General features: G+C 48.2%; 1 protein-coding gene across 7 annotated transcripts in view; it reads right to left on the reverse strand.

Annotated features, from left to right (window-relative positions):
• PHKB (phosphorylase kinase regulatory subunit beta) overlaps positions 1-27507 on the reverse strand; it is a 1358073-nt gene that overhangs the window by 926763 nt on the left and 403803 nt on the right. For all 7 annotated transcript variants that reach the window (XM_086945119.1, XM_086945122.1, XM_086945118.1 and 4 more), the window contains one exon: positions 18201-18308. In XM_086945119.1, coding sequence (XP_086801245.1) covers positions 18201-18308 — 108 coding nt within the window. The remainder of the gene's footprint in view (positions 1-18200; positions 18309-27507) is intronic.

A 27507-nucleotide genomic window follows, 5' to 3' on the forward strand; every position in this document is an offset into this window, starting at 1 on the left:
GTGCTTCCAGAGACAGGGGTCTGGATCTTGTTCCGTCCTGCTTGTTCCGGTAGTACATCGTTGTTGTGTTGTTGGTCTGAACAAGCAGAGAGGTTGATGTTATTGACGGGAAGAACGCTTTGGAGCTAGATGTACAGCTCTGAGCTCCAGCATGTTTATGTGGTATAATTGCTCTTTCTCGGATCACATTCCTTTGATCTGCAATGATCCCTGAAGGGACGCATCCGTCACCAGAGTCTGTTGAGGCTGTCCTCTTGAAAAGGGACTCCCACGATGAGATGAATCCGCCGCATCCACCATCTGATGGAGTCAGACTGACAGAGGTATAGACAACCTGTCCTCCCAGCGATTGGAGATCTGGGAGCACTGATCCTCCAGAGTCCGCTGCAGAGGTCTCATGTGAAGCCTGGCGTTTGGAACGAGAAATATGCACGAGGCCATGGACCCCAGTAGGGAGGAAATCTGTCTGGCCGTAGGCTGAGGTGTCTTCAAGAGCGTTCGACACTTGAGGAGAATGGATGATAGTCTCTCCTCCGAAGGATACGCTCTTGCGTTGACTGAGCCTCTCCTCCGAAGGATACGCTCTTGTGTTGACTGAGTCCAGAGTTGCGCCTACATGGTGTATCCTCTGCGTTGGATTGAGGATGGACTTCTTGAAGTTCACATGTAGACGAGCCTATGCAACTGATGAATACATTGCTCGAGATGTTGTTGCAGAAGAGTGGGAGACGCCCTCTTGAGAAGCCAATCGTCTAAGGTAAGGATTGACGAATATGTGATGTTTCCTCAAAAAAGCCGCTACTACTGCCATGCACTTTGAGAAAGTGCGGGGAGCCGACTTCAGCCCGAAAGGCAGGACCTTGAATTGGAAAAGATTTGATTGGATGCGAAAGCGTAGAAACTTCCGGTGCTTTGGAGAGATTGGTATGTAGAAATAGGCATCTTGTAGATCTATGGAACACATCCAGTCCCCTTGATGCAGAAGCGGTATTATTTGATGTAATACCAGCATTCTGAACTTTTCTCGGAGTATGAATCTGTTGAGACGTCTGAGATCTAGTATAGGCCTGAACTCCTAGTTTGGACCTTTCTTTGGGAACAAAAAACATCGGGAGTAGATCCCTTGGCGACGTTGTTGCCATGGGACCTCCTCAATGGCGTTCTTTAGGAGTAGAGCAGACACCTCTTCCCTCAAAAGATTTATACGATGGATGACACTCTTGAGGAGGAATAAAAGGTGGCGGGGACTTGAATTTGATGGTGTACCCATTCTTTACAATATTCAGCACCCACCTGTCTAGGGTGATTTTTGTCAACTCTTCCAGATGAAACCGTACACTTACCCCCCACCGGAGTGGGTAACGGAGCTTGGGGAAGCAAGTGTTCACTTTTGTTGCTGTTGCTTGGCAGCAGGTGTGGACTGTCTTGAATTGACACCTCTCCCTCTACCAGGACGACGCTGGGAGAATTATGACCTTCCTTGGTTTTGTTGCGAGGACCATTGAGGGGTTTGAACCCTCTGTTGGTTTTGTCTTCGGTCTTAAGGATGGTACAGTCACTTGAAGTCCTTCCTCTCGAGACCCACAGCTTTAACGTATCAAGCTCGGTTTTCATTCAAGACATCTCATCATCAGCATGAGACCCGAAGAGTGCTGACCCATTGAAAGGAAGGTTAAGAATCCGATGATGTGCTTCAGGTTTCAGTCCTGCGAGCCTCAGCCACGCTGAGCGTCGAGCACAGATCCCATGCGAGTAGACATGTGCAGCTAGATCTGACGCGTCCGCCGATGCACTGATCACTTGATTGGTCACTAGGCCACCTTCCTGTAGGATTTCAAGAAAATCTTTTTTGTCCTCTTTAGGGAGCTTCTCTGTAAAGCGTGACAGTGAGTCCCATAATGAACAATCATATCGACCCAGCAGGGGCCGAGGCACTGGCTACTTTCATGTAGGAAACAAAGGTAGTACACATTCTCTTCCCTACAGAGTCCATAGCCTTACTGTCTTTATCAGGGGGCACAATTGATGATGCTGCCCCTGTCTGATTCTTTTGTGCCGCCGACACAATAACAGAGTCCGGTGGAGGGTCAGCCCTCAGGAAGAAGGGGTCATTATCCGGAGCCTTATATTTCTTTGAGATCCTAGATGGTACAGCCCCCACCGCTGCTGGAGTAAGAAACTTGTGCAACGCAGGTTCCAGCAATCCAGGCACTAGAGGAAGCAAAGGTCTCGAGGATGACTTTTGGTGCATGGTTTCAAATATCACCGATGTCTTGGTGGTAGAGACCGGCATTTCAATGTGGAGTTAAGCAGCCCCATGGCAGAGAACCTCATTAAAGGTTAGAAAATCATCGATGGGTGATACTCTGCTTGGAGGAGATGAGGAAAGAGTCGGAGAATAGTCTGCCTTGGAATCTGATGACCCTGTGGAACACCTATGGCTTCGTCTTCAAGAAGACCGGTGGCGTGATGATCTACTCCTAGGAGAGTGTGATGATCTCCTCACCGAAGGGGACCTTCTCGGTGTGGCATGCTCGCATCACCCCGAAGAATGCACCGACTGTATCAAAGGTGACCTTGACCTTGAAGAAGAGCGTGGTAGGTTAATCCTGCGGATCTTCCACTCTCTGATATCTCGTAGCCATCTTGGCTAGATATTGGTCGGTCGGGCTGGAGACAGTGGTGATGAGGGCTCTGGAGATACTTGTACGATCTGAAGCCCTGGAGAGGAAGAAGAACTCCCTGAAGACACCGCTGGGGCGTCACAAGTCGAATGGTCCTTCGACGGCGCCCTAGGTCTCTTCGCAAGAGGAGACGCTGATTTAGATCTCCTCAACGGCGACCTGGGTCTCGATCTCCTAGACCCAGAAGGCCTTTTTCTTTATCTCGATGTCGATCTCTTCGGCGTCGACGGCATGTGTCTCGACGTCGAGTGACTGGTTCTCTTCGGTGTCGAAGCCCTTTGTGTTAGGCTCGACATCAGTGCCAGTGTACCTCCCGCCGTCGACGGAGATCTCAACGTCGGTCCAGAGCCTCTCGGCGGCGAACTTTGACGTCGATGGGTCGACCTCGAGTCCCGACCTCTTGCCATCGTAGGCAAGCCAGACTTGGAATGCCTATGCGTGGATGGAGACCTCATCCTCTGTCTCTTCTCACCTTGTTTCGACGGCGAGGGATGTCTCGACGACGAAGGATGCTTCAACGGCGAGGGATGGTTCGACGTCGACGGACTTTCTCGACGGCGATCTTGGTGCCGACTCTGAGCACAGAGGTACCGTGGATGAAGATCTGTCCCTCGATCGACTGAGAAGAAGACCAATGCCTTCTTTTTTTACCTCTTTCCTTGCACTCTTTAGGATGAGAAGAGGGTTTTCTGGAATGATGCTCTTCTCGCCCACTCACTGTTTCTCCTCTCTCATGAAGGGAATGCAGCTTGATCTTCTCCCTCTCTCTAAGGGTCCTCTTGGAAAACTTGCTGCAGTGGTAACATTGGTCTGGCTTGTGGGATGAAGGCAAACAAGCAATATAGACTGAATGGGGTGTCTGACTTGGCCATCTTTTTACTACAGGATGGGCACTTATTAAATAAGGCCGGAATTGTGAGTGGAAAAAGTAGGCAAAAGTCAGAAAAAATTGCTGAATTAGTCAGATAGAGACTAAAGACGTCGAGTGAAGTAAAAAAAAAATGTAAGTTTCTACTAGAAAAAAGTGATAAAATATCACCAACTAGCGAGCTCAATGCTCCAGGATCCTCACAGAAGGAGCCGGAAAAAAGAACTGACCTAACTGTCACCTGGGGTGCATGATGGGAGCCTGGGGGTTCCTGGAGGTCTTAAAGGCATGGCGCCAATTTTCCAATGGTTTCCTATGCAGCCTGTCTAGGCTAAACCTGCCTCTATGATCTTGCCTGTTTTTACCTTTAAAAATAAAGGTTGTGTGTTTCAAAGAAACTCAGGGCAGTTTTCTTCTTTACATACATCATATATGGTGATTTATAGGTCTTTATTTGGTCAAATGTGAAAGTTTTACATGCAATAATGGGAGTTTTGGAGCCTAATATGGTGTTTTTCAGGCTGCATATGTATATGTATATGCATATTATCTATATATATGGGTATTTATATGTATATATAGGATATATGATGTTACAACGCATACTTTTACTCCGCATACCATTACAACGCGGTATTTACAACGCATACCGTTACAACGCATAGCGCTTTGGGGTGCTGGATAGTGGTAAGTATAATTTACTATTCTAACTCCAGTCCCCGTGGACCCTAGGGAAGGTGTTGGATAGTAAATTAAACTTACCTCTTATCCTAGAGCGCCCCCCAGCGCAATGCGTTGTAATGGTATGCGTTGTAATGCCTGCGTTGTAGTGGTAGTGCGGAGTAAAAAATGCGTTGTAACAGGTGCATACCGTATATATATGTAGATATATGCATATTATTGGCTATTGCTCCCGGATCCCGCACATGGGCGGGATTATTCAGTACTTATGACTATTGAGGAGTATCCCCTGGAAGAGAACGCTCCCCTTCCCACCCCAGTACTTCTGAAAGCTCCATAACCACAGCTTCTCAGTATCGGGTTATGACGGAGCAGGAACAAACCATGTAGTAGAAGCCTGGGAGCAGCGAAAGCATTCGTGGCTTGCAAGGAGATCTGCCTTAAACAGACAGTCAGGAGTGAGATATGCCCCGTGAATACTGTATATTTGGACCAGTCGGAGCCTGGGGGATAATGTGATGACTCTGGGGTCCATCAAGGCGTTGTACCAATTCTCATCCTCTTAGGACCCCAGCCAGTCCTCCCAACGGGTTCTAAGGTAGCTCAGTGTATAAGGCGCATTGATGATTAATGTGCAGTATATCTACGAGACACCATCTTTTCCTAGTGAATCCATCATGAGCTTTGCCTCAAAAGGGCTGAATTCCAGGAGTGATGAGCCTTGTAAGATGTGTGTGTGTAGTGCATGATGTAATTAGAAATATTTACAGAATTGTGTTGTGGATAATGCATACTCAGTTTAGAGCTCCTGAAAGGAATGCATGTGTGTGACAAACCAAACGTCTCCCAAATGTGGGATGCAAATGGCGTGCCAGAGATGAATTCCTTCCAGCGTCACCACCTCTGTCAACGATGTGTCCTGCCACATGGGAGTCACCTGGTATGTTGAAGCGCAAATCTCCACCCAGAAAGATCACCCAAATCACCTCTGAAACTGCGGTAGGGACGATGGTGTCAGCGAGCAACGCCAGAATTAGTTGGAATCCTGGTGAGGTGAGTTCCACTCTGTAGGCCGTGTCAGACCATCCCCTGTTGAGCCAATCATTTATTACCAGGAGCTTCGATGGCAGATAATATAGGTACTGGTTTGCCATACCAAGGTCCCCGTCATATGGAGCACATTGACAGTTGATATAGGCCATCCGCTGTCTAGAGTTGTGCCACAGAAAGGGGACAGCCACTGAGTCAATCTCTCGAAACCAGTAGCGGGGCAGTATCTGTGGAATGTTTTGAAAAAGAGAAAGAAACCGTGGCAGCATCATTCTTTTATAGAAGGCTATCCTGCCCCTTAGATTCAACGGAAGGGTCTGCTTCTTATTGAGGTCTGCTTTGATTCTATGGGACAAACGAGTACTGTTAAGGGACCATGTCAGCACAGGGTGAAGAGCCACCTCAATGCTCAGGCAGCAGAAACTCAAGTGACACGCTGGAATAGCAGCCTTCCGTTCCACACAGCTCCAGAATGGCAACAGTGGTACCAAGATAGACTTGGCTGAGTTGATATTCAACACAGAGGCCTCAGAAAAGATCTGCAAACGTTGTAAACAGCAGAGGCTACTGCTGTCGGAGGTCAAAGGAACAAGAGGACATTGTCAATGTATAGTGCGATACGGTGTTCATGACTTGGGTCCCACTTCCATTCGCTGACCTGTGCATCTAACTGTATAGGTTGAGCAAGGGGCTCAATCACTAGTGTGAAAAAGGAGGGGAGGATAAGTGGCAACCCTGCAGAGTCCTCTGATGTATGAGAAACTCATCAGAGACCGCCCCATTAATCTTTACACGGTCGGTAGGGTTAGAGTAGAGAACGTGGACAAAGTTGGGGAACTGTGGTCTAAACCCGGCCGTTTGTAAGACCTGAGAGATATATTCCCAGTCCACTGTATCAAAAGCCTTCTCAAAATGAATGAGGATCAATGCTAACTGGGTTGTAAGGAGGTGGCGATGAGCAAGGGCCACATGTAGTTCCTCAAACAGTGTCTCGTGGTCCTTACTGGCATAAACCCACATTGGTCCTACGTGTATTACAGTTTTAAGGACACGACTAAGGCATGAAGCTAGGATAGCCACACAGATTTTAACTTCTCCATTAATATGGGAGATGGGGCAATAGTCTGCACATGAGACTGATGGAAGGTGCACTTTTGGTATGACCACAATAGTAGGCTGGTGAAGATCCTGTGGAAAGGGGCCAGTCTTTGCTGTTTTGTTATAGAGAGTTAGTAAATGGGGTGTAAAGACTTCCCTGTATTTGGTATAAAACTCAGTGGGATAGCCACCAAGACCAGCTGTCTTTCCAGCTGCCATGGCCGAAATAGCTGCCCCAATTTCCTTGGGCATAAAGGTTTGTTCTAGGTCCTGTACCTCAGTGGGGGAAAGTTGAGGGAGGGGCACCTCATTGAGGAAAAAGGTAGGCTAACTCGAGTGGAGGGCAAGGGACTGCAGCATATAGTAAGTAGAGTGTAATATGCAGCAAATGTCTGGGCAATGGCATGAGAGGTGCGGTAGAGGCATCCGTTTTGGTCCATTATCTCGGATAGGACTCTACTGGCCAAAGGCCGGGTTGCTAGCCAAAACAATAACTAACATTCTTGACCTCTCCAACCAAACACCCGTGCGGTAGTCGCGCGCCAGATCTATTCTGCCATCTCACACAATAAGAGTCGGATCTCCACCTAAATCAGTGTCAACTGTTGGGTGATGTTGCCATGAGGCCCTGTGGAAATGTGTGCCTCTGCTCAACTCAAGGTGCATGCGCTCTGCTTAATTTGGCGGTCTGTTGCCTTTTCTTTCCCCTTAAGGATACCTTTAGCTTAGCCCCTGCTGGTGGCCTTGTGGCCGCCCAAAGGGTGCCTGCAGATCGCAGTGTGCCACTATTGATTTGAAAGTAGGCTTACATTTCTTGTTCCACTGCCTAGGTGTAGGTCTTGTCTTGGAGGCACCATGCATTGAGCCTCCATATGGGTCACCGAGTATCCCATGTCGCACCTAATTGCAGAAGTTCAGGAGCGTGATGTCAGATTCCACATGGGCGAATCTGGACTTGTGAGACAGTCATCTACGGGCATGAAATTCATATCAATACGTGTATGTGTGTGGTGGACCGCTGATGTGTGCGTGTACTGCCGTTGTCTAGAGTGCCTCAGCCTCCAAATGTTCCATAAGCCTAAGGTATTTACCCAATTGAGCAAATGTTGGACACTGCTACAACAGTGTCCCGATAGGAGGCCTGTAGAGTCAGCCGCAGAGTGAATCATCTTGTTGAAGTCACCTGCTACAAGTGTGAGACCTGGAGGTAACTGTGCTATCACTGCTGTGAGTGTGTCAAGGAATGAGTTCAGCACCATAGGGGAGCATATAGAAATAGGAGGTTCAGTGGTCAGCCCTCTGCCACGGACACTTTGTACACATCAGATGCGTCTCATGTAGCATCAGGACCAAGGGTAGGAAGCTGTGGGAGTAGCGTAGTACTGCAGAGCATTTGACATGGTCTAGAAGGCTGTTAACATTCCATGAGATAATGCGATAAGATTTCATGATGAATTAGGGAGTGGCAGTAGGAGCGGAACCCCTGGTCCGCCTAGGACGGATGTACCATGTTACAACGCATACCGTTACAACTACCTACCATTACAACGCGACCATTACAACGCATACCATTACAACGCATAGCGCTTTGAGGTGCTGGATAGTGGTAAGTATAATTTACTATTCTAACTCCAGTCCCCGTGGACCCTAGGGAAGGTGTTGGATAGTAAATTATACTTATTCCCTATCCTAGAGCGCCCCCCAGCGCAATGCGTTGTAATGGTATGCGTTGTAAAAGTCCCGTTGTAATGGTAGTGTGGAGTAACGAATGCGTTGTAACAGGTGTATACCGCCTAGGACATTCAGAGCAGTCCGCTCTGGGACGTAATTCGCTAATGGAAAGGTGTAGTGATGTAAAATTGGGTACAGCTGTGTTAGTGTGATGAGACGACCTGAAACAAAATGAGTTACAAAGGCGGGTAAAAACAACTTCAGAAACAGGTTATCAAGGAAAATTTCTCCCCCCTTCCCCCCCAAATCCCCTCACTCCATATTTTCCTCGAGAAGCATCTTTCACCATGAAACTTGCAACAAAACTTAGAACCAGTATCTCTTCAGGTGTGGAGTAGTGGACCCATCCATACTGCATAATCAATGTCCTTAAATGGTGTGCAACTGTGCTGGTTGGTCCAAGGTTCCCCTGTGAGTAGTGTTCTCTGTGGCTGGACTTTAGGCTGGTTCAGATTCGGCAGGGGTCTTTACGTAGGTTTGACGTAGCTATATCCCTTCCGGCATCTTATCAGAACATTGGGTTGGTGGCACTGACAAGCTAGAGCTCAGGGAGGGCGTGTTGGCCTGCGCAGTATGTCGCCCCCGAATGGGAGCGGGTATGGACCCTTTTCCTTCAGTGGACCATCACTAAGAGTTATTTCTCTTCAGTGAGCCAGTCCACGAGGATACTGGAGTCTTGAAAAAACTAGTTTTGATGGCGTGAATTTTAAGACGAGCTAAGAACAGAAGCATATAAAAAAGACTGAGGGCCCTGAACTTTTGTTTAACTGCTTCAAAGGACCTTTGCTTCGCCTGTACTTCCTTGGTGTGATCTGAAAATATAAGAATTTTGGATTCCTGGTAGCGGAGTTTGGGGAGGGCCCACGCCTGTTTTAGGATGCAGTCTCTGCCCGTGAAGTTAAAGAACTGATCAAACATGGGCCGTTGATGTGCTCTAGGCAGGGGCTTAAGAGTAAGCACTCATTAGACCCGTTCCACTGCAAACCAGGGGGAGAATCTATTAATTAGCAGCCCGGATTGAATCCATTGCTCCACAAACTCAGTGGGCTGTGTAGACTTCACGCCCTCAGGAAATCTAAGAAACCGGAGGTTATTACACCTGGAATGCTTTTCAGCATCTTCTGCACGGTGATGTAGCTCAGCTGTCTGGGAGAGGAGGCTTTTATCTTGAGGTCTGATACCTGGTCATCAACTGTAGAGAGGCGGCCTTCTTCCTCTGTAATTCTACTAGTAGCGTTTCAAAGATCCTAACAGTGTGCCACGTCAACAAGCACTTCTGCGATTTTAAATTCAATCACAGTCTGTGATTTATGTATAGCCTGCAGGACCATGGCCAAGTCTACCTCGGTAAGCGCCCCTATATCAGTTTCCTCATCTCCCACTGCACCAGGGTCCGTAGTGTATTGATCAATGCAAGGCTGACAGGGGTGAAGGTTCAAGGTTTTGTCTTTCTCCTTTACTCCAGCGAAAGACCACAGCTAGAGCACATCAGGCCTGGCCTGCTTGCCACGATCACGCAGCAGTACGAGCAGTCAGGTACCGGTAAAGGATATCGAGACTGCCAGGAGGTGTCAAGGAGCAGGGGAGTGGGGGGCTAATTAGCTGAAGACTGAAAGATCCATAAGCCACCCAGGTCTGTGCCTTGGGACTTCCGGTAGGTCCCTTTGCCACCCCAGATATTTCAGGACTGTGTCGATGGAGGGGACCCAGAGTCCCAACAAGGCCTACCGTAGTGGGGGAGCGCCGGCCCAATGCTGTATTAACCACTCATCAAACAAGAGCCACATTCAAGCATCAGAGAGCAGAGGTTCGCCGGTGTTCAAGTCCTGAGACTATAGGGGCCTCATCAGTAAGCTCAGCAGGAAGATGTGTCCGGCATTGGGCTGCTATCATGGAAAGTAAAGTTAGGCCCAGCATGGGAGTAATCCTCAGACATCAGTCTCTCAATATGCTGCAACCGTGGGGAAAACTTCTCGCAGGGGGGCATGCACCACTCACAGTGATGCTTGACGGGGTCTCTCTTCAACCGCCACTAGATCTACGTTATGAGGGGGACGGCCACCCAACAATAATGGTGGGGCGTCATTCTTGGATCATGGCCTGGGCCTGCAGCAGAACACATCCCCAGTGCTGAAGCATAAGTTACTACTTGTGTAACGATATATCTGTAAGAGACATTAGTTGGTGACAGATTCCTTACCTTAGAATATCCCCAGGCGTCAAACTGGATCCGGAAAGTTTTTCGTCAGCAGTACACCTGCGCGTTGGTAAGTGGCGTTGTGCGTCTCTGCGTCTGTCGTTGTAAGCGCCCAGATGACGTCAAGGGAGACTACTTAGTTGCCGCCCATGCGCGCGGACGTCAGTTCTGTACAGGATTTTCCGTGCAAGGAACGCAGAGCCATGCAAGAAACTGACCACTGGTGCCATGAAACTAGGGCCCTGAAAGGGATGACCTTAACCCTAGAAATCAGTTCGCAGAACGTGGTGGATGGATGGGACAGTAAGGAATCTATCACTAACTAATGTCTCTTACAGATATATTGTTACACAAGTAGTAACTTGTGCATCTGAAAGAGACACGTTAGTGATCAATTCCTGACCTTAAAATAGATACCCCAGGAATATCAACCCCGGAGGTGGGTCTGCGAACAAGATTACACCAGAAAGTCATGGAGAACAGAATGGCCAAAGAAGCCATCTCTCCGGACTGGATTGTCAAGGCAGTAATGCTTGGTAAACGTGTGCAGCGAAGCCCACGTAGCCGCCTGACAAATGTCCTGCAAGGGAACGCTGCGTCCCAAGGCAGTAGTGGCTGCCGTTCCCCTGGTAGAATGGGCATGCAGTCCCACAGGAGGCTCCTTCTTAGCCAATGAGTAACATGCTTTGATGCACAGAACAACCCACTGAGAAATGGTCCGCTTGTGCATGGCACAACCTTTTTTGGCACCCACATAGCCAACAAAGAGCTGGTCATCCACCCGGAACTGTTGTGTGCGCTTCAGATAGAACGAGAGCGCAAGTTTTGGGTCCAGATGGTGGCGCCTCTCTTTCTGTTTGGAAGGATGCTGAGGCTAAAAGAAGATGGGCAAAGTGATGGTCTGCCCGATGTGGAAGGGCGTGACAACCTTTGGCAAGAAAGAAGGACGTGTTCTTAAAACCACCTTGTCCGGATGAACAGAAAGGAAAGGAGGTTTGAAAGAAAGAGCCTGGAGCGCACTCACTCGTCTGGCAGAGATGATCGCTACCAGGAAAGCCGTCTTAAGGGCGAGAAGACTCAAAGGACAGTTATGAAGGGGCTCGAAGGGAGCGCACATCAGATATGTTAAGACATGGTTTAAGTCACATTGAGGCATAATGAATGGCACAGGAGAAAACGTGTGCGTGATGCCTTTCAGGAAACGGTTAACAACCGGGGACTTAAAAAGAGAAGGCTGATCTGGAAGAATGGGCGATAGATAACCTTTGATAGTGCCCAGAGCGGAGCCCTGCTGGGCCAAAGAAACAAGGAACAGAAGGACTTTGGAAAGCGGGACAGAAAGGGGATCCACAGACTTAGCTGTGCACCATGCCACAAACTTGTTCCACCTGCAGGCGTATACCGCCTTAGTAGAGGGATGCCTGGCTGCCAGAATAACATCACAGACTTCGGGAGGAAATCGAAAGCTGCCAACTGTCGCCGCTCAATCTCCATGCATGGAGGTGGAGGCTGGACAGGTTTGGGTGGAGGACCGTCCCCTGCTGCTGCGACAGAAGATCCTCCCGAAGAGGCAGTCGGATCGGGGGATTGATCGCCATGTTGAGTAGCTCGGGATACCCGTATCGTCATGCCCATTCCAGAGCCACAAGGATAACTTGGGCCCGGTTGCGCCGCATCTTCTTCAGCACTCTGGGCAGAAGTGGTATAGGTGGAAAGTCATACAACAGACCGCAGCTCAACTCGTGATGCAAAGCGTCGCCGACCGAGTACCGCCTTGGAAATTCCAACGCGCAGGACTGATGACATTGCGCGTTCTCTTCGGTGGTGAATAGATCTAACCAAGGCTCTCACCACTGCTGAAAGAGACCTTGCGCCACGTCAGAGTTCAGATGCCATTCGTGATCCATCAAGAATCCTAAGTTCGTCCGCCCTGGAGCTCAGAGAACCTGCCAGGTGTTGAACCACCAATTATGTTCCAGCCATGTCCAGAGGCGCAGAGCCTCCTGACATAGGGTCCATGACCCCACCCCGCCCGTTTTGTTGCAATACCACATGGCAGTGGTGTTGTCCATGAACACCTATACTACACTTCCCCGGACAGAGGGAAGGAATGCTTTCAGTGCAAGTCAGATCGCCCGAAAGTCCAAAAGGTTGATATGGAGCCGGGAATCCGCCAGAGACCAGAGGCCTCTGATCTCCGCCTCTCCCAAGTGGGCTACCCATCCCTGGAGGGACGCATCCGGCACCACTGTGTGCTCCAGTTGGGGAAGGGAGAGGGGTTTGCCATTGACCCAATCGCGATTCGTGAGCCACCACTGCAATTGTCGAGCAGTGCCCTCCGAGATCTGCACATGATCAGACAAGTTGCCCATATGCTGCGCCCACTGGAACTTCGGGTCCCACTGCAGAGCCAGCATATGCCATCTGGCATGTTGTACTAGCAGGATGCAGGAGGCCATCAGGCCCAGGAGCCGGAGTGTCATCCAGACTGAAACTAAGGATAGAGGCTGAAAGATCGGAATCATAGCCTGAATATCCCGGACTCGCTGCTCGGGAGGATAAACCTGAAACTGCGTTGAATCCAGAACCACTCCGATAAAGGGGAGCTTCTGAGAGGGACTCAGGGGCGACTTCGGCACGTTGGAGAACCCCAACAAATGCGGAAGGTCGGCCGTAGTCTGAAGGTGGGTAACAACTGCCTGGGGCGAGCCCGCCTTCAACAACCAGTCGTCGAGGTAGGGGAAGACAGACTCCCCTGACCTGCGCAGGTGAGCTGCGACCATCGCCATTACTTTCGTGAACACCCGAGGGGCGCTGGTAAGGCCGAAGGGGAGCACGGCAAACTGAAAATTCTCCTGGCCTGCCGTGAAATGCAGGTAACGCCGGTGGGCCGGCAGGAAAGGGATGTGAAAATATGCATCCTGCAAGTCCAACGCTACCATCCATTCTCCAGGGTCGAGGGAAGCCAAGACCTTAGCCAGAGTCAACATCTTAAACTTCTCCTTCCAGAGGAAGCGATTATCGCTCCTGAGGTCCAAGATGGGGCGCAAGCCCCTCTTGTCCTTCTTGGGGACCAGAAAGTAGTAGAAATAACAACCACGTCCTACTTCTGGCCCAGTAAAACGCTCAATGGCCCCCTTGGCCAAGAGGGCCATAACTTCTTATTGGAGAAGCACGAAATTACCCCCCGACATGCAGTGGTAGGTCGAAGGGGAGGGAATAACCCCTCCAGACGAGTTGCAGCACCCACTTGTCGGAAGTGACAGAATGCCAGTGGGTAAGGTGATGCTGAATCCTGCTGCCCACTGGCGTGGGGTGCACGCCAAAGCTCGGACTAGGAAGGCTTTGAGGCGGATGCTGCGGGAGCGGAGGTAGACTGACCCGCCTGCCTGTGCCGCCATGGCGGCCTCCACGCCCAGGGCTGGGCTGAGTTTGGATCTGCGCAGGTTTCTGACTGAACGAGCGGGCAGGGGAGCCCCTTCCGTGGCTACGAAAGGAACAAAAGGTAGACGTGGCTGGGCGCGTGGTGGAGGGACAACAAGAGTTGGCCGTAGCCCGAGAGTCCTTGAAACGCTCCAGCTCACTGTCTGCCTTATCGCCTAACAGGCGAGTACCATCAAACGGCATGTCCATGAGGGAACTCTGGACATCCCCGAAAACCCAGTGGACCGCAGCCAGGCATGGTGATGCAGAGCCACTGCTGTGGAGATCGCTCTCCCTAAAGAGTCCGCGGTGTCCAGGCCACACCGAATGGCAAACATTGCAGCATCATTTCCCTCCGCAACAGCCTGGGAAAGTATAGCTCGATCTTCTTCCGGGCACTGGTGCAGTGGCTGTGCCACTGTGTCCCACACAGCATGAGAGTAGCAGCCTAACAAGCATGCGGTGGAGACTGACTGCAGCCCCAAGCTGGCAGAGGAAAATAACCGCTTGCCAAACTGCTCCAGCTTTTTTGATTCCTTATCCGGCGGGGCAGTAGGGAACGCACTTTGGGAAGTGGAAGCCTGGATGACCAGGCTCTCCTGAGTCGGATGATTGGTCAGAAAAGCCGGATCACCCGGAGCCGGGCAATGACGCCTGGCCACGTTCTTATCCACAGGAACCCCTGTGGCTGGCCTAGACCAGGTGCCCATCAGAACGTCCGTCAAGGACTCATTAAACAGTTGCAGAGGTTCCATAGAACTTGCCGCCGGCTGAAGCACCTCAGTAAGGAAGTTGGTCTTGTGGGTGACAGTAGGCAGGTCAAGGGCCTCAGGTGCTCTAAGGAGCACCATAGTATACGTGGCGCCTTCCTCCAAAATTGCGGGAGGAGATATAAATCCCAGCTCGGAGGAGGGGTCAAGGCTGTCTGCGTCTTCAGAGTCCTCCACCCGCTCATTTCCAGACTCGCACTGCCGTGCTAGAGGGTCCACCGACCCCTCCGAGTCATCCCCTCCTCCACGGTCCGTGGTACAGGGAGAAGCGGGCGGGGGAGGCACAGGGGAAAACAAGTGCTCCAAAGGCACTGATCCGGCGCCATGTCCCAATTAGGGTCCCAAGCCGAAGCAAAATAGCCCGGAAAGTCGGGAAAGGGCGGAGGTGGGAGGAACGGAAACTCCTAGCGGCGCTGGGAACGGAGCCGCATGGGGCACCGGGGCCGGAGCCGCCGGTGGAGGACCTTGCGACGGTAGAGCCGGTGGCAAGACAGGGCCCAAAGGTGCGCCAAATGGGAGCCCTAGGCCTGAAAAGGCGGTCCATGTCAGCAAGAAATTCTTGCACCTGGGCCAGAGTCGCCGCCTGTCCGGATAAGGTGGGCTGGCCGTAGGACTCCCAGGCTCCAACGGAGCCGCAGGGGACGAATCCCCGGCCCCCTCGTCTGCGTCCGGAGACTGACGAGGGGATGTCAGAGAGCGATCACGCTTCTTAGACTTCTTCTTGTGACGTTGCTTACCCGATTCCGAGGGTGAAGACTTTGACCCTGAGAAGCGATGGTGATGGCTCCGCGGTCGGTCCCTTGAGCGACCTGTGGACCTTGAACGGCATGGAGACGACTGCCTGGCTTCAAGCAGCTTTTGGGACCGCTCCTGCAAAACCTTCAGAGCCATGGTCAGACAGTAGGAACATGACCGGGAGTCATGGTCGCGCTCCAAACAGTAGAGACAGATGCCATGGGGGTCGGCCACCAACATCTTACGGCAACAGGCCCTGCAGGATTTAAATCCAGGCATCCCAACGTGGCACTAGGAGTCAAGGACTCAAAAAAGTAGAGACAAAAAACCTCAAAAAAAGTTAGTCAAAAAGTGACTAGGGTACAGCTCTAACCGGATCTGCGCTTGATGGCGCGGAAAAAGAAAGAATGAACGTCAGCGCACATGGGTGGCGCCTTTGTAGTCTCTGTGACGTCATCTCAGTGCTTACGACACCAGCAATGGACGCAGAGCCGCACAACGCCACCTACCGACGCGCAGGGGTACTGCAGACGAAAAAAACTTTCCAGATCCAGTCTGACGCCTGGGGATATTCTAAGGTGAGGAATCTATCAACAATGTGTCTCTTTCAGATTCCAGTATTTTTGGCCTCAATCTAGACACAGGAATAACCAGCGGTATTGGCAAGGTAGTAAGTGCGGCATCTGATGGTAGAAGCAGTGGATGATGGGAGGGGTTCGGAGCACTTATAGAGTGCAACAGCCATCTTGACGCCCCAAGCCACGCCTTGAAAATAGTCCTATTTTACATATGCTTGCAGCACATTATCAATGCATTCGGTAGGCCGTTGTTTCTTAGCTTAATGGTGACTTAAGTTGATGATTGTCTAAACCAGGTATTTAAAGTTGTGTTGACTGATGGAACATAATTCTGAAGTAACAAGCTTATTAAAAGCTTATTAGACCATATTTTACGTTTACATAAAGTCAAGGCTCTAACACCAAACCCACTATGTGTCTTTTTTATTAGAAGTTTAATAAAGGAGAATGATTTACTCCTAGAGAGGTGGGGATAGTGTTTTATTTTAAACCGGTGCGGCAAACAAAATGGCAACGAGAATGTCTTTAATCATCGTTAAGGTTTACCTAATACATTCACTTAAAAGGCAAAGTAGGTGCACTACAATTTAGGACTTCTATTTAGAAATCAGTATGCAAAGAATACATAGGCTTGTTTGTACAGGTTTCCCACTCGGTGTCAAAAGATTAGAATGTAATGCCACCCATGTTTAGATTACAGAATATAAAACAGAGTGAAGAAGTATAGGAAGATATAGGAAGATGAGAGTAGTGCTACATGTGTCTGTACGAACAATTCTTCAAGGGTGTGTGTGCCACTGTGTGAAATGATATCTTATGAAGGTCACCTTTATCTGGAGAGCATATCCATGTATGGGGGGAGACCAAATGTATTCAGAGGGTCACGGGCTCTGAAGCTAGGACTGGAGGGGTCTTGATCAGGTATCTGCTCCATTCTGCTAAGAAGGGACCATCAGAATTGGTTCTGGAGCTTGCAGCCTGTGCTGAGGTGTGAAAAGGCGATGAATATCCGGAGTTATACACTTAGAGGGTTGTCCCAACCAGGTTTCACTCAGTGGTTGGTGAGGGCCAGGGACCTGGCATGGGGTATGCCGAACGGAACTTCCCGGTTTGGAATGTTCTAGAATATTTCATCAATGATGGACTGTAGCAATGTTACCCTGGCGGGGTTTGCAGGGAGAGGTTAAACAGATTATGGGTGTCAGTCTGAATGAGTTGAGCCGAGTCCTCCACATGGAGAGTTAATTATGATGCTGTGGCCCTAAGCACTAATGAATAGCTAGATCTGGCAGGTTGCGAATGGCAAGTTTTGGGTCGTATTTACTGTAGTTCATGCAAAGACATTTTCTGTGGTAGATATCACACAATAATCAGTATGTCAATAAAAACGTTATATGGAAAATATGTGTTGCCTATCATTTTACAGAGGACTGTAGGAGTCCAGAAGACACGAAAACAGCAGCAACAGATGTATGTGACGGGTCTCAGGCCACTCATGACAAAGGAAGTGATGTCATGTCTAGGGAGGCGCCTACTAGTGTACATACATCTACAGCACATGCTAAAAACTGACAACATGTATTTACCACTTTCATTTTTTGCAACAAGAAGTCTCATTATCATCACAACTTCAAAGCCTGGACTGCGTTAGATGTTCTTGCTCTCATCTCAAGATTCGTGGATTATGGGTGAGGGCAGAAGCCATTCTACCTCTTCCTCCCATCAACAACTTCCCTTGGTTACAAGAAGTGCTGGCTTATGGGGAAAGGCTCTCACCTCCATTGTTCCCAGTATATGATCATGTATCTTGAACCTCTGCACACCTCAGCGCTCAACTTCTGCTCCACCCAGCAGCACAACTGTACCCAATACAATCCTACTAACAGTAGTGCTCATCAGGGTTTTGCAAATGATTAAAGGTGCATGGCTTAAGGGATACACACCAGAAGGGGTGGGGGTTCACCATAAGGGGTGTGACAAAGGGTGGGGTTTGACATGCTACACTGCTGTCACCTCATTTGATTGATGGAGATTTTCCCTACTCAGAGAGAATATATCAAGGCCAAGGAGCTTCTCATTAATATAATGTCAGGTTTAAGCTCAAAGTATGAAAATACCTGTCATTGTTCCTAAGGATAGATTAAAAAATAACTTAGGATCCAATGTATGTGCCATTTTCCTAACAATTGCCCTGTTTTCGTTCTCAATCAAAACAATAAAAAAATAATGATAACTTAGAAGTTGAAAAATGGGTAACCCAAATCAGAGGCAAAAATCTGCACTTTTTAGTCATAAAGCAGGTTGTTGTGAGCAATAATCCAAACAAAATAATACGTCTTGTAATATCAACGTGTTTGTGTTTCAAACATTTAAATCAACGTTTACCTGAATATGTCCATATTCGTTGTACGATAAGATCTCATCTCCAGTATGAACATTGAAAATCGAATGGAGACATTTTGAAGGGCTGGGGTCCTGCTTAAACTGTTCAACCTTTAACAATGCAAAACACAATTAACAATATTTAATTAGAATATGCATCACAAAATCTAGCTTAGGTAAATATTTAGGAAGAATACAAATTACACAACGTGGTAGAGTTATAAAATACTGGGGTCAGCATTCAGTCTAACCAATAAATCCATTCAACCAAGAGAAAATGCTCCTGGCACTTTAATCTTGTAACCAGAGTTGCATTTTCTACTTTCATTACATATTTTTTGCTTACACATAAACAGAACGTATTTAAAGTTCAAGTTCACCACTGGATGTGTAGCAAGCATGAATATAACGAAATTAATTTCTGTGAGCGTTATTCTTACAACTTTTAAACATGCAGGTGGAACTTGTTTATGCAAAATGTTACGCCCATAACACTTACTACTGATAACAATCCTTTATTGGCTGGTCCTTCAATAGGTACAAGTTATGGGGTACATCAGATACCATGGTATTTGTGTGGAAGGAGGCATTGCCAATGCTCAGTACGTTCGTCAAATCATTCCTTAGTGGATATATATTTACACAGTGTGAGAAATTAGGTTACTGGTTGAGGGAGGTGAAACCCTATTCAAGCAGCAACCACAATTCTAGTAGGGGTGAAACACAAGCAATTTCCCAAATTAACCTGTGCTTAACCCTCTTGTAGCTCGGCACAATATCAGTCAGGCTTAACTTAGAAGCAACGGGCAACGCATTTATGAGGTACACACTATAGCAATATAGTGAAAGCAAAACACAAGAAAAATCTCACACCAATTTAGAAACAAATGGTGTAAAATGTAATAAATTATTTGACAGCAAAACAACAAAATCCAATCAGCAGAACCTGAGATATGCAAAGTTAAAGGTTTTAAAGGACTCAAACGCTTAGAAGCAAAAGACACCAACCATGCAGTCGACCGAGTCCAAGTCACAGGTCCAGGTCGACCACTATAGAGTGCAGGCCGGATACAGGACTGAGTTCAGTCTGCAGACAAAGTACCTTTTGGCCAAGGGATTGAGATATGGACTCCATGTGTTGAGCTATGCGGGCCAGCGTAGAGGAGTCAACAATGAGGAGGTACAATGCGAGGTCTGGTACGGAGATGTACTTCGGGTCAATTAAGCGGTCTATGGGCGACTGCGAAGCAAGGCTTTTTGTCGTCATTGAGGAAGCAGTTGACGGGGTAGCTTGCGAGGGCTGGCGCTGTGGTGCAGAGGACCAGATGCGTCGTGCTGGGCCAATGCAGAAGTTGAGGTGCGTTATTTTTTAAGCTGCCCAAGCTTGCGGAGATGTGTCGGCGTCGAGGACGAGATGTGTCGTGCTGGGCTGGTACTGGTGGTGAGATGGTCACACAGAGTCTAGATGCGAGCAGCTGCATCGAAATCGAAGAAGCGCATTATGTCCCTAGGGCTTTGAACAGGAGGCCAGTCAACTGACCCTCAGATTTCCTGGAGTTCCTGGACCACACAGACAGGCTGGGTTCAGCGCAGCAGCAGAAGAATCCAGGTGCAGCAACGGTAGGGCTTAGTCAGCATAGCAGAGTTTTGGCAGCAGTGTAGACTACACAGCTGAGCAGTCCTTCCTGGCAGGTCCAGAAGTAATCTGAAGACTTGGGTCTGAGTTTCTATTATTAATACCTTGGGCCTACGTTGAAGTGGGAGAAGCTTATAGAGTCCTTCCCTACAGAGGTGTCTGGTATTTCCTGCCTCCTTGCCCTGAAGACTAGTGTGAAACCTTTTGTGAGTGTGTTGAGGCAGAGTCTCTGTGATGTGTAAGTGTGGTAAGTGACAGCTCTGTCCCTATCAAGTGAGAGATGGTCCATCCTGCTAACACCTATTCTCCGTTTGTCTCACTGTCTGGGAGTAATACGCAAAGACAAACTGCCAGCTACACCTAGTCCTGTGACATAAGACACATGCTGCAGATGCAAAATGGTTAGGACCAAAAAGGTAAACTTCCTAAAAGTATCAGGTAGCAGTGCCTTCAAGGGATGTCATTTAAACATAATCCAGCTTGATTTTTCAAGCAAATTATTAGAGCCTAGATCAGTGGCCTCAGCTATATGAATTATTGAAATCAATTGAGAGAATCACAAAAGAATATATCAAAAAGAACACACAAACGGGTGTACACTTTTTATGTATCAATTTGTGAAAATAGTGTAGCAAAAGGGTACAGAACAGAATTCACATAAACAAAAATTACTGAGATTGATGATCTTTACAATAAACGTATCTCATGATCATTTTTGCGAAAACCCATTTCTTTTGAGCATTTACATATAGAAATTATCATTAAAAACTACAACTATTAACCCCTTATTTAACAATTTTTAACAAAATGGGTTACAAATGTCGACGTTTTGGTCTCATCTTATGAAACATCTAGAGGACCATCTTCAGGACAAAGAGTTCATATGTAGACTGAAGACCCTCGAGATAAAATGGGCACAAGACCTTTAAATCATTGGTCCAGACAAAAAAGCTCGCACAATTGTTGCCAATTGTAAATGAGAGTGACTTATGGCAGTCTGTGTAGAATTCTCGCAGTTTACATATTTAGCGAGTCAACACTCGCGTTGTCGAATGTCCCTAACACCGTTGCAGGTCAGCGTTCCGACTTGCTAAATAAATAATGGCGAGAATTCTACAGACTGCCATAAGTCACTCTCATTTACCATTGACAACGATTGTGCTGAGCTTTTTCATCTGGACCAATTATCAATATCTTGTCATGGTTCTCTTATTTATTTATGTTAGAATATCACATGGAACAGCTCTGAACAGGATTATTAACAGCATAACTCATTGGCCCAGAATAAGGGCTCTAGGTGGAGTCATGGGTTAGAGAACGTGTCCCTGCTCACTTGTAGGGGCTGTATGCTCTTGTCTTTTCAATACTCCTTTGTCAAAGGGAGGAGAAAAGAGACTAAGGGGCAAGTGGGGTATTTCTCAACTGTAATGCTTTTCTCAAAAATCATTAAAAAACTGAAATGAAAAACAAAAAACTGTTGGAATCTAGTAATAATCCAGTCCACCTTTTGTTAAACACAATGTCCTTAGAAAGTGAATACTGGAGGAGGATATATTATCCATCGACTCCTGCCCCGTGGTGGTGGGAACAGAAATTAATTATATCTAAATAAAAGCACGTTTACTTATTATTCATTTTTTTTGGTTCCTTTAGCCTTTGTCTGGCAAAACATATATTATTCACTAGTTTTAATAGCCTCTGTCATTTTTATTCACATTTTTGACCCTGTAATCAGCTTTAATCTCGCAAAAATCTTTTATATTCAGGTAATGCTAGTACATTTTTACAACTTTCCTTTGAACAAATGCAGAAGGTTTTTCAAGCGTGCTTTTGGCTACATTCCAAGTTAAACACAGATTCACATTTTTGTTCCTTCTTTCAGACATGTTATTGTCTACAGCTCTGGGTTTACCATCTAGCTGAAAAACTACCCGCTCATTAAACAGAAGAGAAGAATACGTTTTTCACTGTGTAGATCTCATCTCTGTACAAATGTAGTTTTGTTGTGGGGGAACATTATCGGGAACTTTAAAGGCATGTCACTAAGACAAAGTATTCCGGTGTTTTGTAACTCGCAGCGCAAAGGGTGGTGGGAAAGGTTTCGATCCTGCAGGGCTGCAAAATAATGCAGCCGAATTTTACTGTAAGTAAGTTACACGTTAATCATGAGGGCCCGCAGACTCCCACCAACATTCAACCTGTTACTTGAATGTGCCCCCTTCATTCAAGAGACAGAGGCTGCTGGAGGGAGTGGGGGTTCTCTGTTGGGTTTTTAAAAGTGCAGAGCAATGTGGTTAAATAGGTCATGAAAGTCACAGGAGTGGGTTGTTGCTAAACCCACATATTCAGATTATGGATGTACATCTCAAGCAATAAAAATGCATCTTAGTATTCGCCGTGTGGCTATGTAAGAGAAGCATTCAAAATGGCTTCCTGGTCATGATCAAGATTGGGCCATTGAATGGTGACCTCTGAAAACCCACAGAATGAAAGATGCTGCTAAATACTCCAGTATAACAAGGTGAAATAAAGATCTATACCCAACCATGGATTTTCGTGACACCAGGCATGTATCTAGCAGATTAGACCCTTGCGCCCATGAAAATCACAGAAATTCTGTTATTTCTACACTCTCATCATAGTTTGAACTGGCTGTGAACCAACATCGCATATTCCTTTTCTGATTGACATGTCGATCAATCGTCACTAGCACATGGTTGACTTTACCTCAGCACTTCAAAAAACACAGCAGCATATCCAAATTTCACAATACAGAAAACAGGCCAGTGATTATGAGAAAGCATAAGCATGAACTCACAAGAAGCGAGGTCTATGGAGACTGTCAATTAAAGCATCTCTGCGGAAAGCTTTGGTTTCAGTTGGCTGGCAGATCACATTCCAGTCATCTTGTTAACATCTCAAGGCCTCTTTTTCAATTTCCATTATTAGTGAGAAGCAGCAAGGGTCATTCATTCTAAGGGAAGAGGGGATGGATTCTCCTACTGCCTAGAAAATTAAATATGGGCTTCAGTCATTTTTTAGACACTGAAATCACTACTCTAAGTAGGGGACAACGTTTTATATTTCGTAAGCATAAAAAGTGTACAGCATTATAATTATGTTAAATGCTTATTGGATTCCCTCCCATTCCAAACCATTAAGTTTTACTCTAGCGGCTGGCATAAAGCCCTGTTAGCCTGTTTAAACAAATGCCATGTATGACCAGCCCGGCTTAGCAACATGTTTGATTCCATACATACACTCGGTGAGGGGGGGAATAATCCCTTCCATTTTCCAGCTGTGCGCCCTTGCTAGCAGAATGCAAAGAAAAAAGGTTAAAACTGTATCTGGGAGGCCAAATGTCCTTTATTCTATGGTCTCTTAGAACAGGATTAAAAAGAGAGAGAACTAGGAGTTAACATGTTGACCTACTGTAGGGATATATTTGCTGATAACTCCTAGTCCCATCTCTTTTTAATCTTTTTTAAAATCCAGGCAACAGAAAATATTTTTTTAAGATGACTTGTGCAGGTCCTGCAATGTACCCCAGCCTTCTCAGTTCATGAGGAGCTTGGAATAAGTTATATGGCCGACAAAGTCGCCCTTAGTCCACTGCTGTGTTAAGTTAATTTCTGGACAAGGAAGGATCTAAAACTTAACAGACTGATTCTCTTGGACTGTCTGTCCCTTGACCTTGTGCATCGAATTCCCTGGATAGCTTATGTGAAGGCAGCTTTTGCTTCTCTAGGGAGAGCAGCTATTTATTCGGATCCCCATTCACGGACACCCGAGAACTGAAAAGAGTAAAGGTGCTGTTTTTTTTAGCAGGCTTTGTTAACCAGAGAGCAGGCTGAGCTGCTGAAACCCTTGGTGAGGGGATACATGCTTTTAAAGACCGATCAGAGTACAAAGCATTACTTAGTGCAGGTACCCAACATGCGTTATGAGTTTTTATTGGCCAGGTTCAGATTTAACTTGTTACACTAGATCCTGGCCTCACTATAGTGGATGGAAAAATCTGGTCTTAGGTTGCCCAGCGGTTGTGACAAAAGGTCTCCACAGGACTCTTTACATTTTGAAATGTTCTGCAATTATTTTAGAAGGCCTAGAAAGCAAGTTTAGCCCCACTATTGAAATCCCTGTACTTCATTCAAGTATGCCCTGCATTACAGCCGGAAGGCAAGACGTGTGAAGTGTGTTAAGTGTCAGTCTTCGTCCAGCTGGAATGCTGTTGATTGGGGAGCATTTGCAGGTACACAAGAGCAGGGCATATGTTTTATTTGCGGTTTCATGTTTTTAAGAGAAGCATGGATGTCCAGGAGATGGAGACCTGACTGATCATTGTATCGCTCTGGTGTGCCGGACAGTTGAAGATGACCAAGCAGACAGGTTTTCTGGCAAACAGGGCTGTGTCTTTTCTCCTTTGAAATATTTCCAAAACATCTTACTAGGCTTTGAAGCAGCTTAAAGAACTTTAGCCATTTTTTGTTTTCGCCTGCCGAAGGCTGCGCACTGCGCAGCTTTTCGGCGCAGGCGAAATCTATTGTTTACAATATGGGCGTCAGGAACGTCCCCCGACTCCCATTGGCTAGCTCCATAAATGGAGGCTAGCCATTGGGAGCCGGATCTGTCCGTCAAGGCCGGACCAGATTCGGGGGCGTTCCCGAGAATTTTTCGCTTTAAGCCACATCATGCGGCGGTGGGCGGGGCTTTTTTTTTGCTCGTCGAGGTTTGTTTTGGCCATTCGGCGGCCGACCGCCGCCGGAGGAAGTCCAGGTGAGTGCTTGTTTTTCTTTGCCTTCCCGCCCCCCTCCCGCTATCCGTTCCCGCCCCCCAGCTGTCCGTGTTTCTTGTTTTACTCGCTTTCCCGATCGTTTGAAGTGCCGCTTGTTTATTTTTTACTACAAATCCATGCAATATGACTAATTTTCTATGCTTGCATGTGGGCCCACGAGATTCTTTCACTGCCACGCCAACATTCCTGGTCCCACAGTGTCATTTGTTTGAAGTTTTTCCCCTAAGGATGAATGCTCATTTAAAGCAGCACGGATTTCCACACTAAAAGAGTCCCAGCAGAGCACACGTGCCCCAGTCAACCGTCACCGCGTGTCCTAGTTAGGCTCGGCCCGCGTGTGTTGTGTAAACGGCAAAGGTATGGCCGGCATGCTGTTCTCTCTCCTCCAAAGAGCACTGTTTGTTTTGGCAATAGCGGGCCGTTGGTTGCACTCCCCGGGCGGCCTCCTTCCTCTTAACCTGGCGGGAACGGGCCAGGGAATCTGCCCATTGTCGGCCTGCATTCCCCTGTCTGTCGGGCCAACTGACAAATGGGGTATTTAGGTTCAGCATTCCAGACTCCTGTCCTCTCTTAGATAACCCGTCCCAGAACCCTGCCACGCCTCCTGCCCAGCTCACGCTACCAATATCCATCCCTCTCTCTAGCAGTGCAGCTAATCACGCGCACCCCACTACCATCTCCCCCCCTGAAAACTTTTTCAGCCCCTATACCCCCCTCCCCCCGAAATTTGGCTCTAGTTGTCCGCCTGTAAGTAACTAAATGTACCTACATTTTTACTTGGCTATTTGTCTGTCTGCGTGCCGGTCTGTCAGTTCACTGGCCTCTCTCTATATGTCGGCCAGACTGTCCCCTCACCCCCTGTGAATGCTTGTCTCGCTGTCCGCCAATTGGTCAAATCGCCTGTCTGCCAGTCACTCGGTCATCCTTCTCATGGGCGGCCTGTTTTGCTGCTTGCAGGACTGTTTGCTTATGTTATAATTTTGATGGGCAGTTTACGGATCTGTTGGTAGTGCGCAAAGAAAGCCTGATCACAGTTAGATGTTTAGGAGGGAGGCGGCATGAAAAGCTGAAGAAGCCAAAATAAATCACTACGAGGGAGAGCTGGTGCCCGAAGCACTCCTGCCCCAAGGCGGCTCCGGAGAGCCCAGTGCACCCGCCGGCGGTGAGTGCTGCCTGCATGCATACATGCATCGTCTGCGCTCTGCTGGGGGTTGCCTGCCCGCACTTCTGGGGGGAGGAGGGGAGTGCATGCATGCATTCTCTACTTCTGTGCGCCGATGGGGGTGTGCGCCTGCATGCTTGCCTTGTCTCCGTGCTGCTGGGGGGGGGGGGTGCCTGAGTGCACTTGTGGGGGGAGGGGAGGGTGCCTGCGTGCAGTACCTCTGTGCACTGCTGAGGTGTGTCTGCATGCTTGTCTTATCTCCGCTCTGCATGCATGCCTCGTCTCCGCCCTGCTGGGAGGCGCCAGCGTGCACTTCTGGGGGTGAGCCTGCGTGCATGCTCTACTTCTGTGCACTGCTGGGGGTGTGCGCCTGCATGCATTCCTCGTCTCTGCTCTGCTGCGGGGGTGCCAGCGTGCACTTCTTGGGGGGGTTTGTGCATTTCGGGGGGGCGAGCCTGCGTATGCAACCACTACCTATGTGCGCTGTTAGGATATGTGCATGCCTGCCTGCTCTGCCGCTGTGAACTGCTGGGGGGTTGTGTCTGCATGCTGTACTTTTGTGTACTGCTGTGGGTGTACACCTGCATGCTGTACCTCTGTGCAGTGCTGGGGGTGTATGCCTGCATACTGTACGCCTGTACCTCTGTGAACCGCTGGGGGTGTACACCTGCATGCTGTACCTCTGTGCACTGCTAAAGATGCGTGCCTGCAAGCACTACTTATGTGCGCTGGTGGGAGTGTGTACCTGTCTGTTCTGCCGCTGTGAAATGCTGGGGTGTGTCTCTGCCTGCTCTGCCATTGTGAACTTCTGGGAGTGTGCGCATATCCGCCCTGTTTCTGCGACCTTCTAGGAGCGTGCCTGTCTGTTCTATATCTGTAAAATGATGGGTGCGAAGCTGCTTGCTCTACTTACATGTACTACTGTGAGGATTACCTGCCTGCTGTATCTCCGTGATTTGTTGAAAAGAGTGCCTCTCTGTTCTACCTATGAGACCACGTTGGGAGGTGTGTTTGCCTGTTCTATATCGGGACTCCTAGGAGACCTGCCTAACTGCTCAGATATCTGCCTGCCTGCTCTATCTCTGTGAACTAGTGGCATGGGAGGCTAGTCTGTCTTGTTTCCTGATGGACACTGTTTCTGTATCTCAAGGGCCGTGTACATCCCGATGTGCTGCAAAATAAGTTTGAATCCCAGCTGTGGTGCAAATTGTGTACTAAGGGGTTGTGTGCGTGCCTGGGCGTGTGTGCGCATCTGTGTGTGTTTGCCTGTGTATTTGAAAGCATCTTTGTGTGTGTGTGTATGTTTGTGTGTGTTTGCCTGTGTATGTGAAAGCATCTTAGTCTGGGTATGTGCGCATTCCTATGTGTCTGTGCCTATCTATATATGTGTACGCATCTGAGTGTGTGCGCGTGCTCTGCTCATCTGCCCAAGTGAAGATTTCAACCTGCCTCAACTCTCCCGGGATATAGCCCCCTGACTTGTGGATATTAAACTAAAGGTACGCTATGCAGCGCTGGAGGCATTTGCTGTGCTGGCCTCGTCCATGGGTTCAGATAAAGCCAGCCTCTTCAAGGGCGTGGATATTGTGGAACTTAATGAGGAGGGGATGGAGTGATGCATGCAGTCCAGGCAAGGATAGCCAGAAAAACCCTTCCCAAACTTGATGCACAAGGTCTAGTAGACTATGCCACCCCTCTATCTACCTCTGCTCATGGA

Source organism: Lissotriton vulgaris, chromosome 12 (assembly GCF_964263255.1).
Source record: "Lissotriton vulgaris chromosome 12, aLisVul1.2, whole genome shotgun sequence".
NCBI classification, from domain to species: domain Eukaryota; kingdom Metazoa; phylum Chordata; class Amphibia; order Caudata; family Salamandridae; genus Lissotriton; species Lissotriton vulgaris.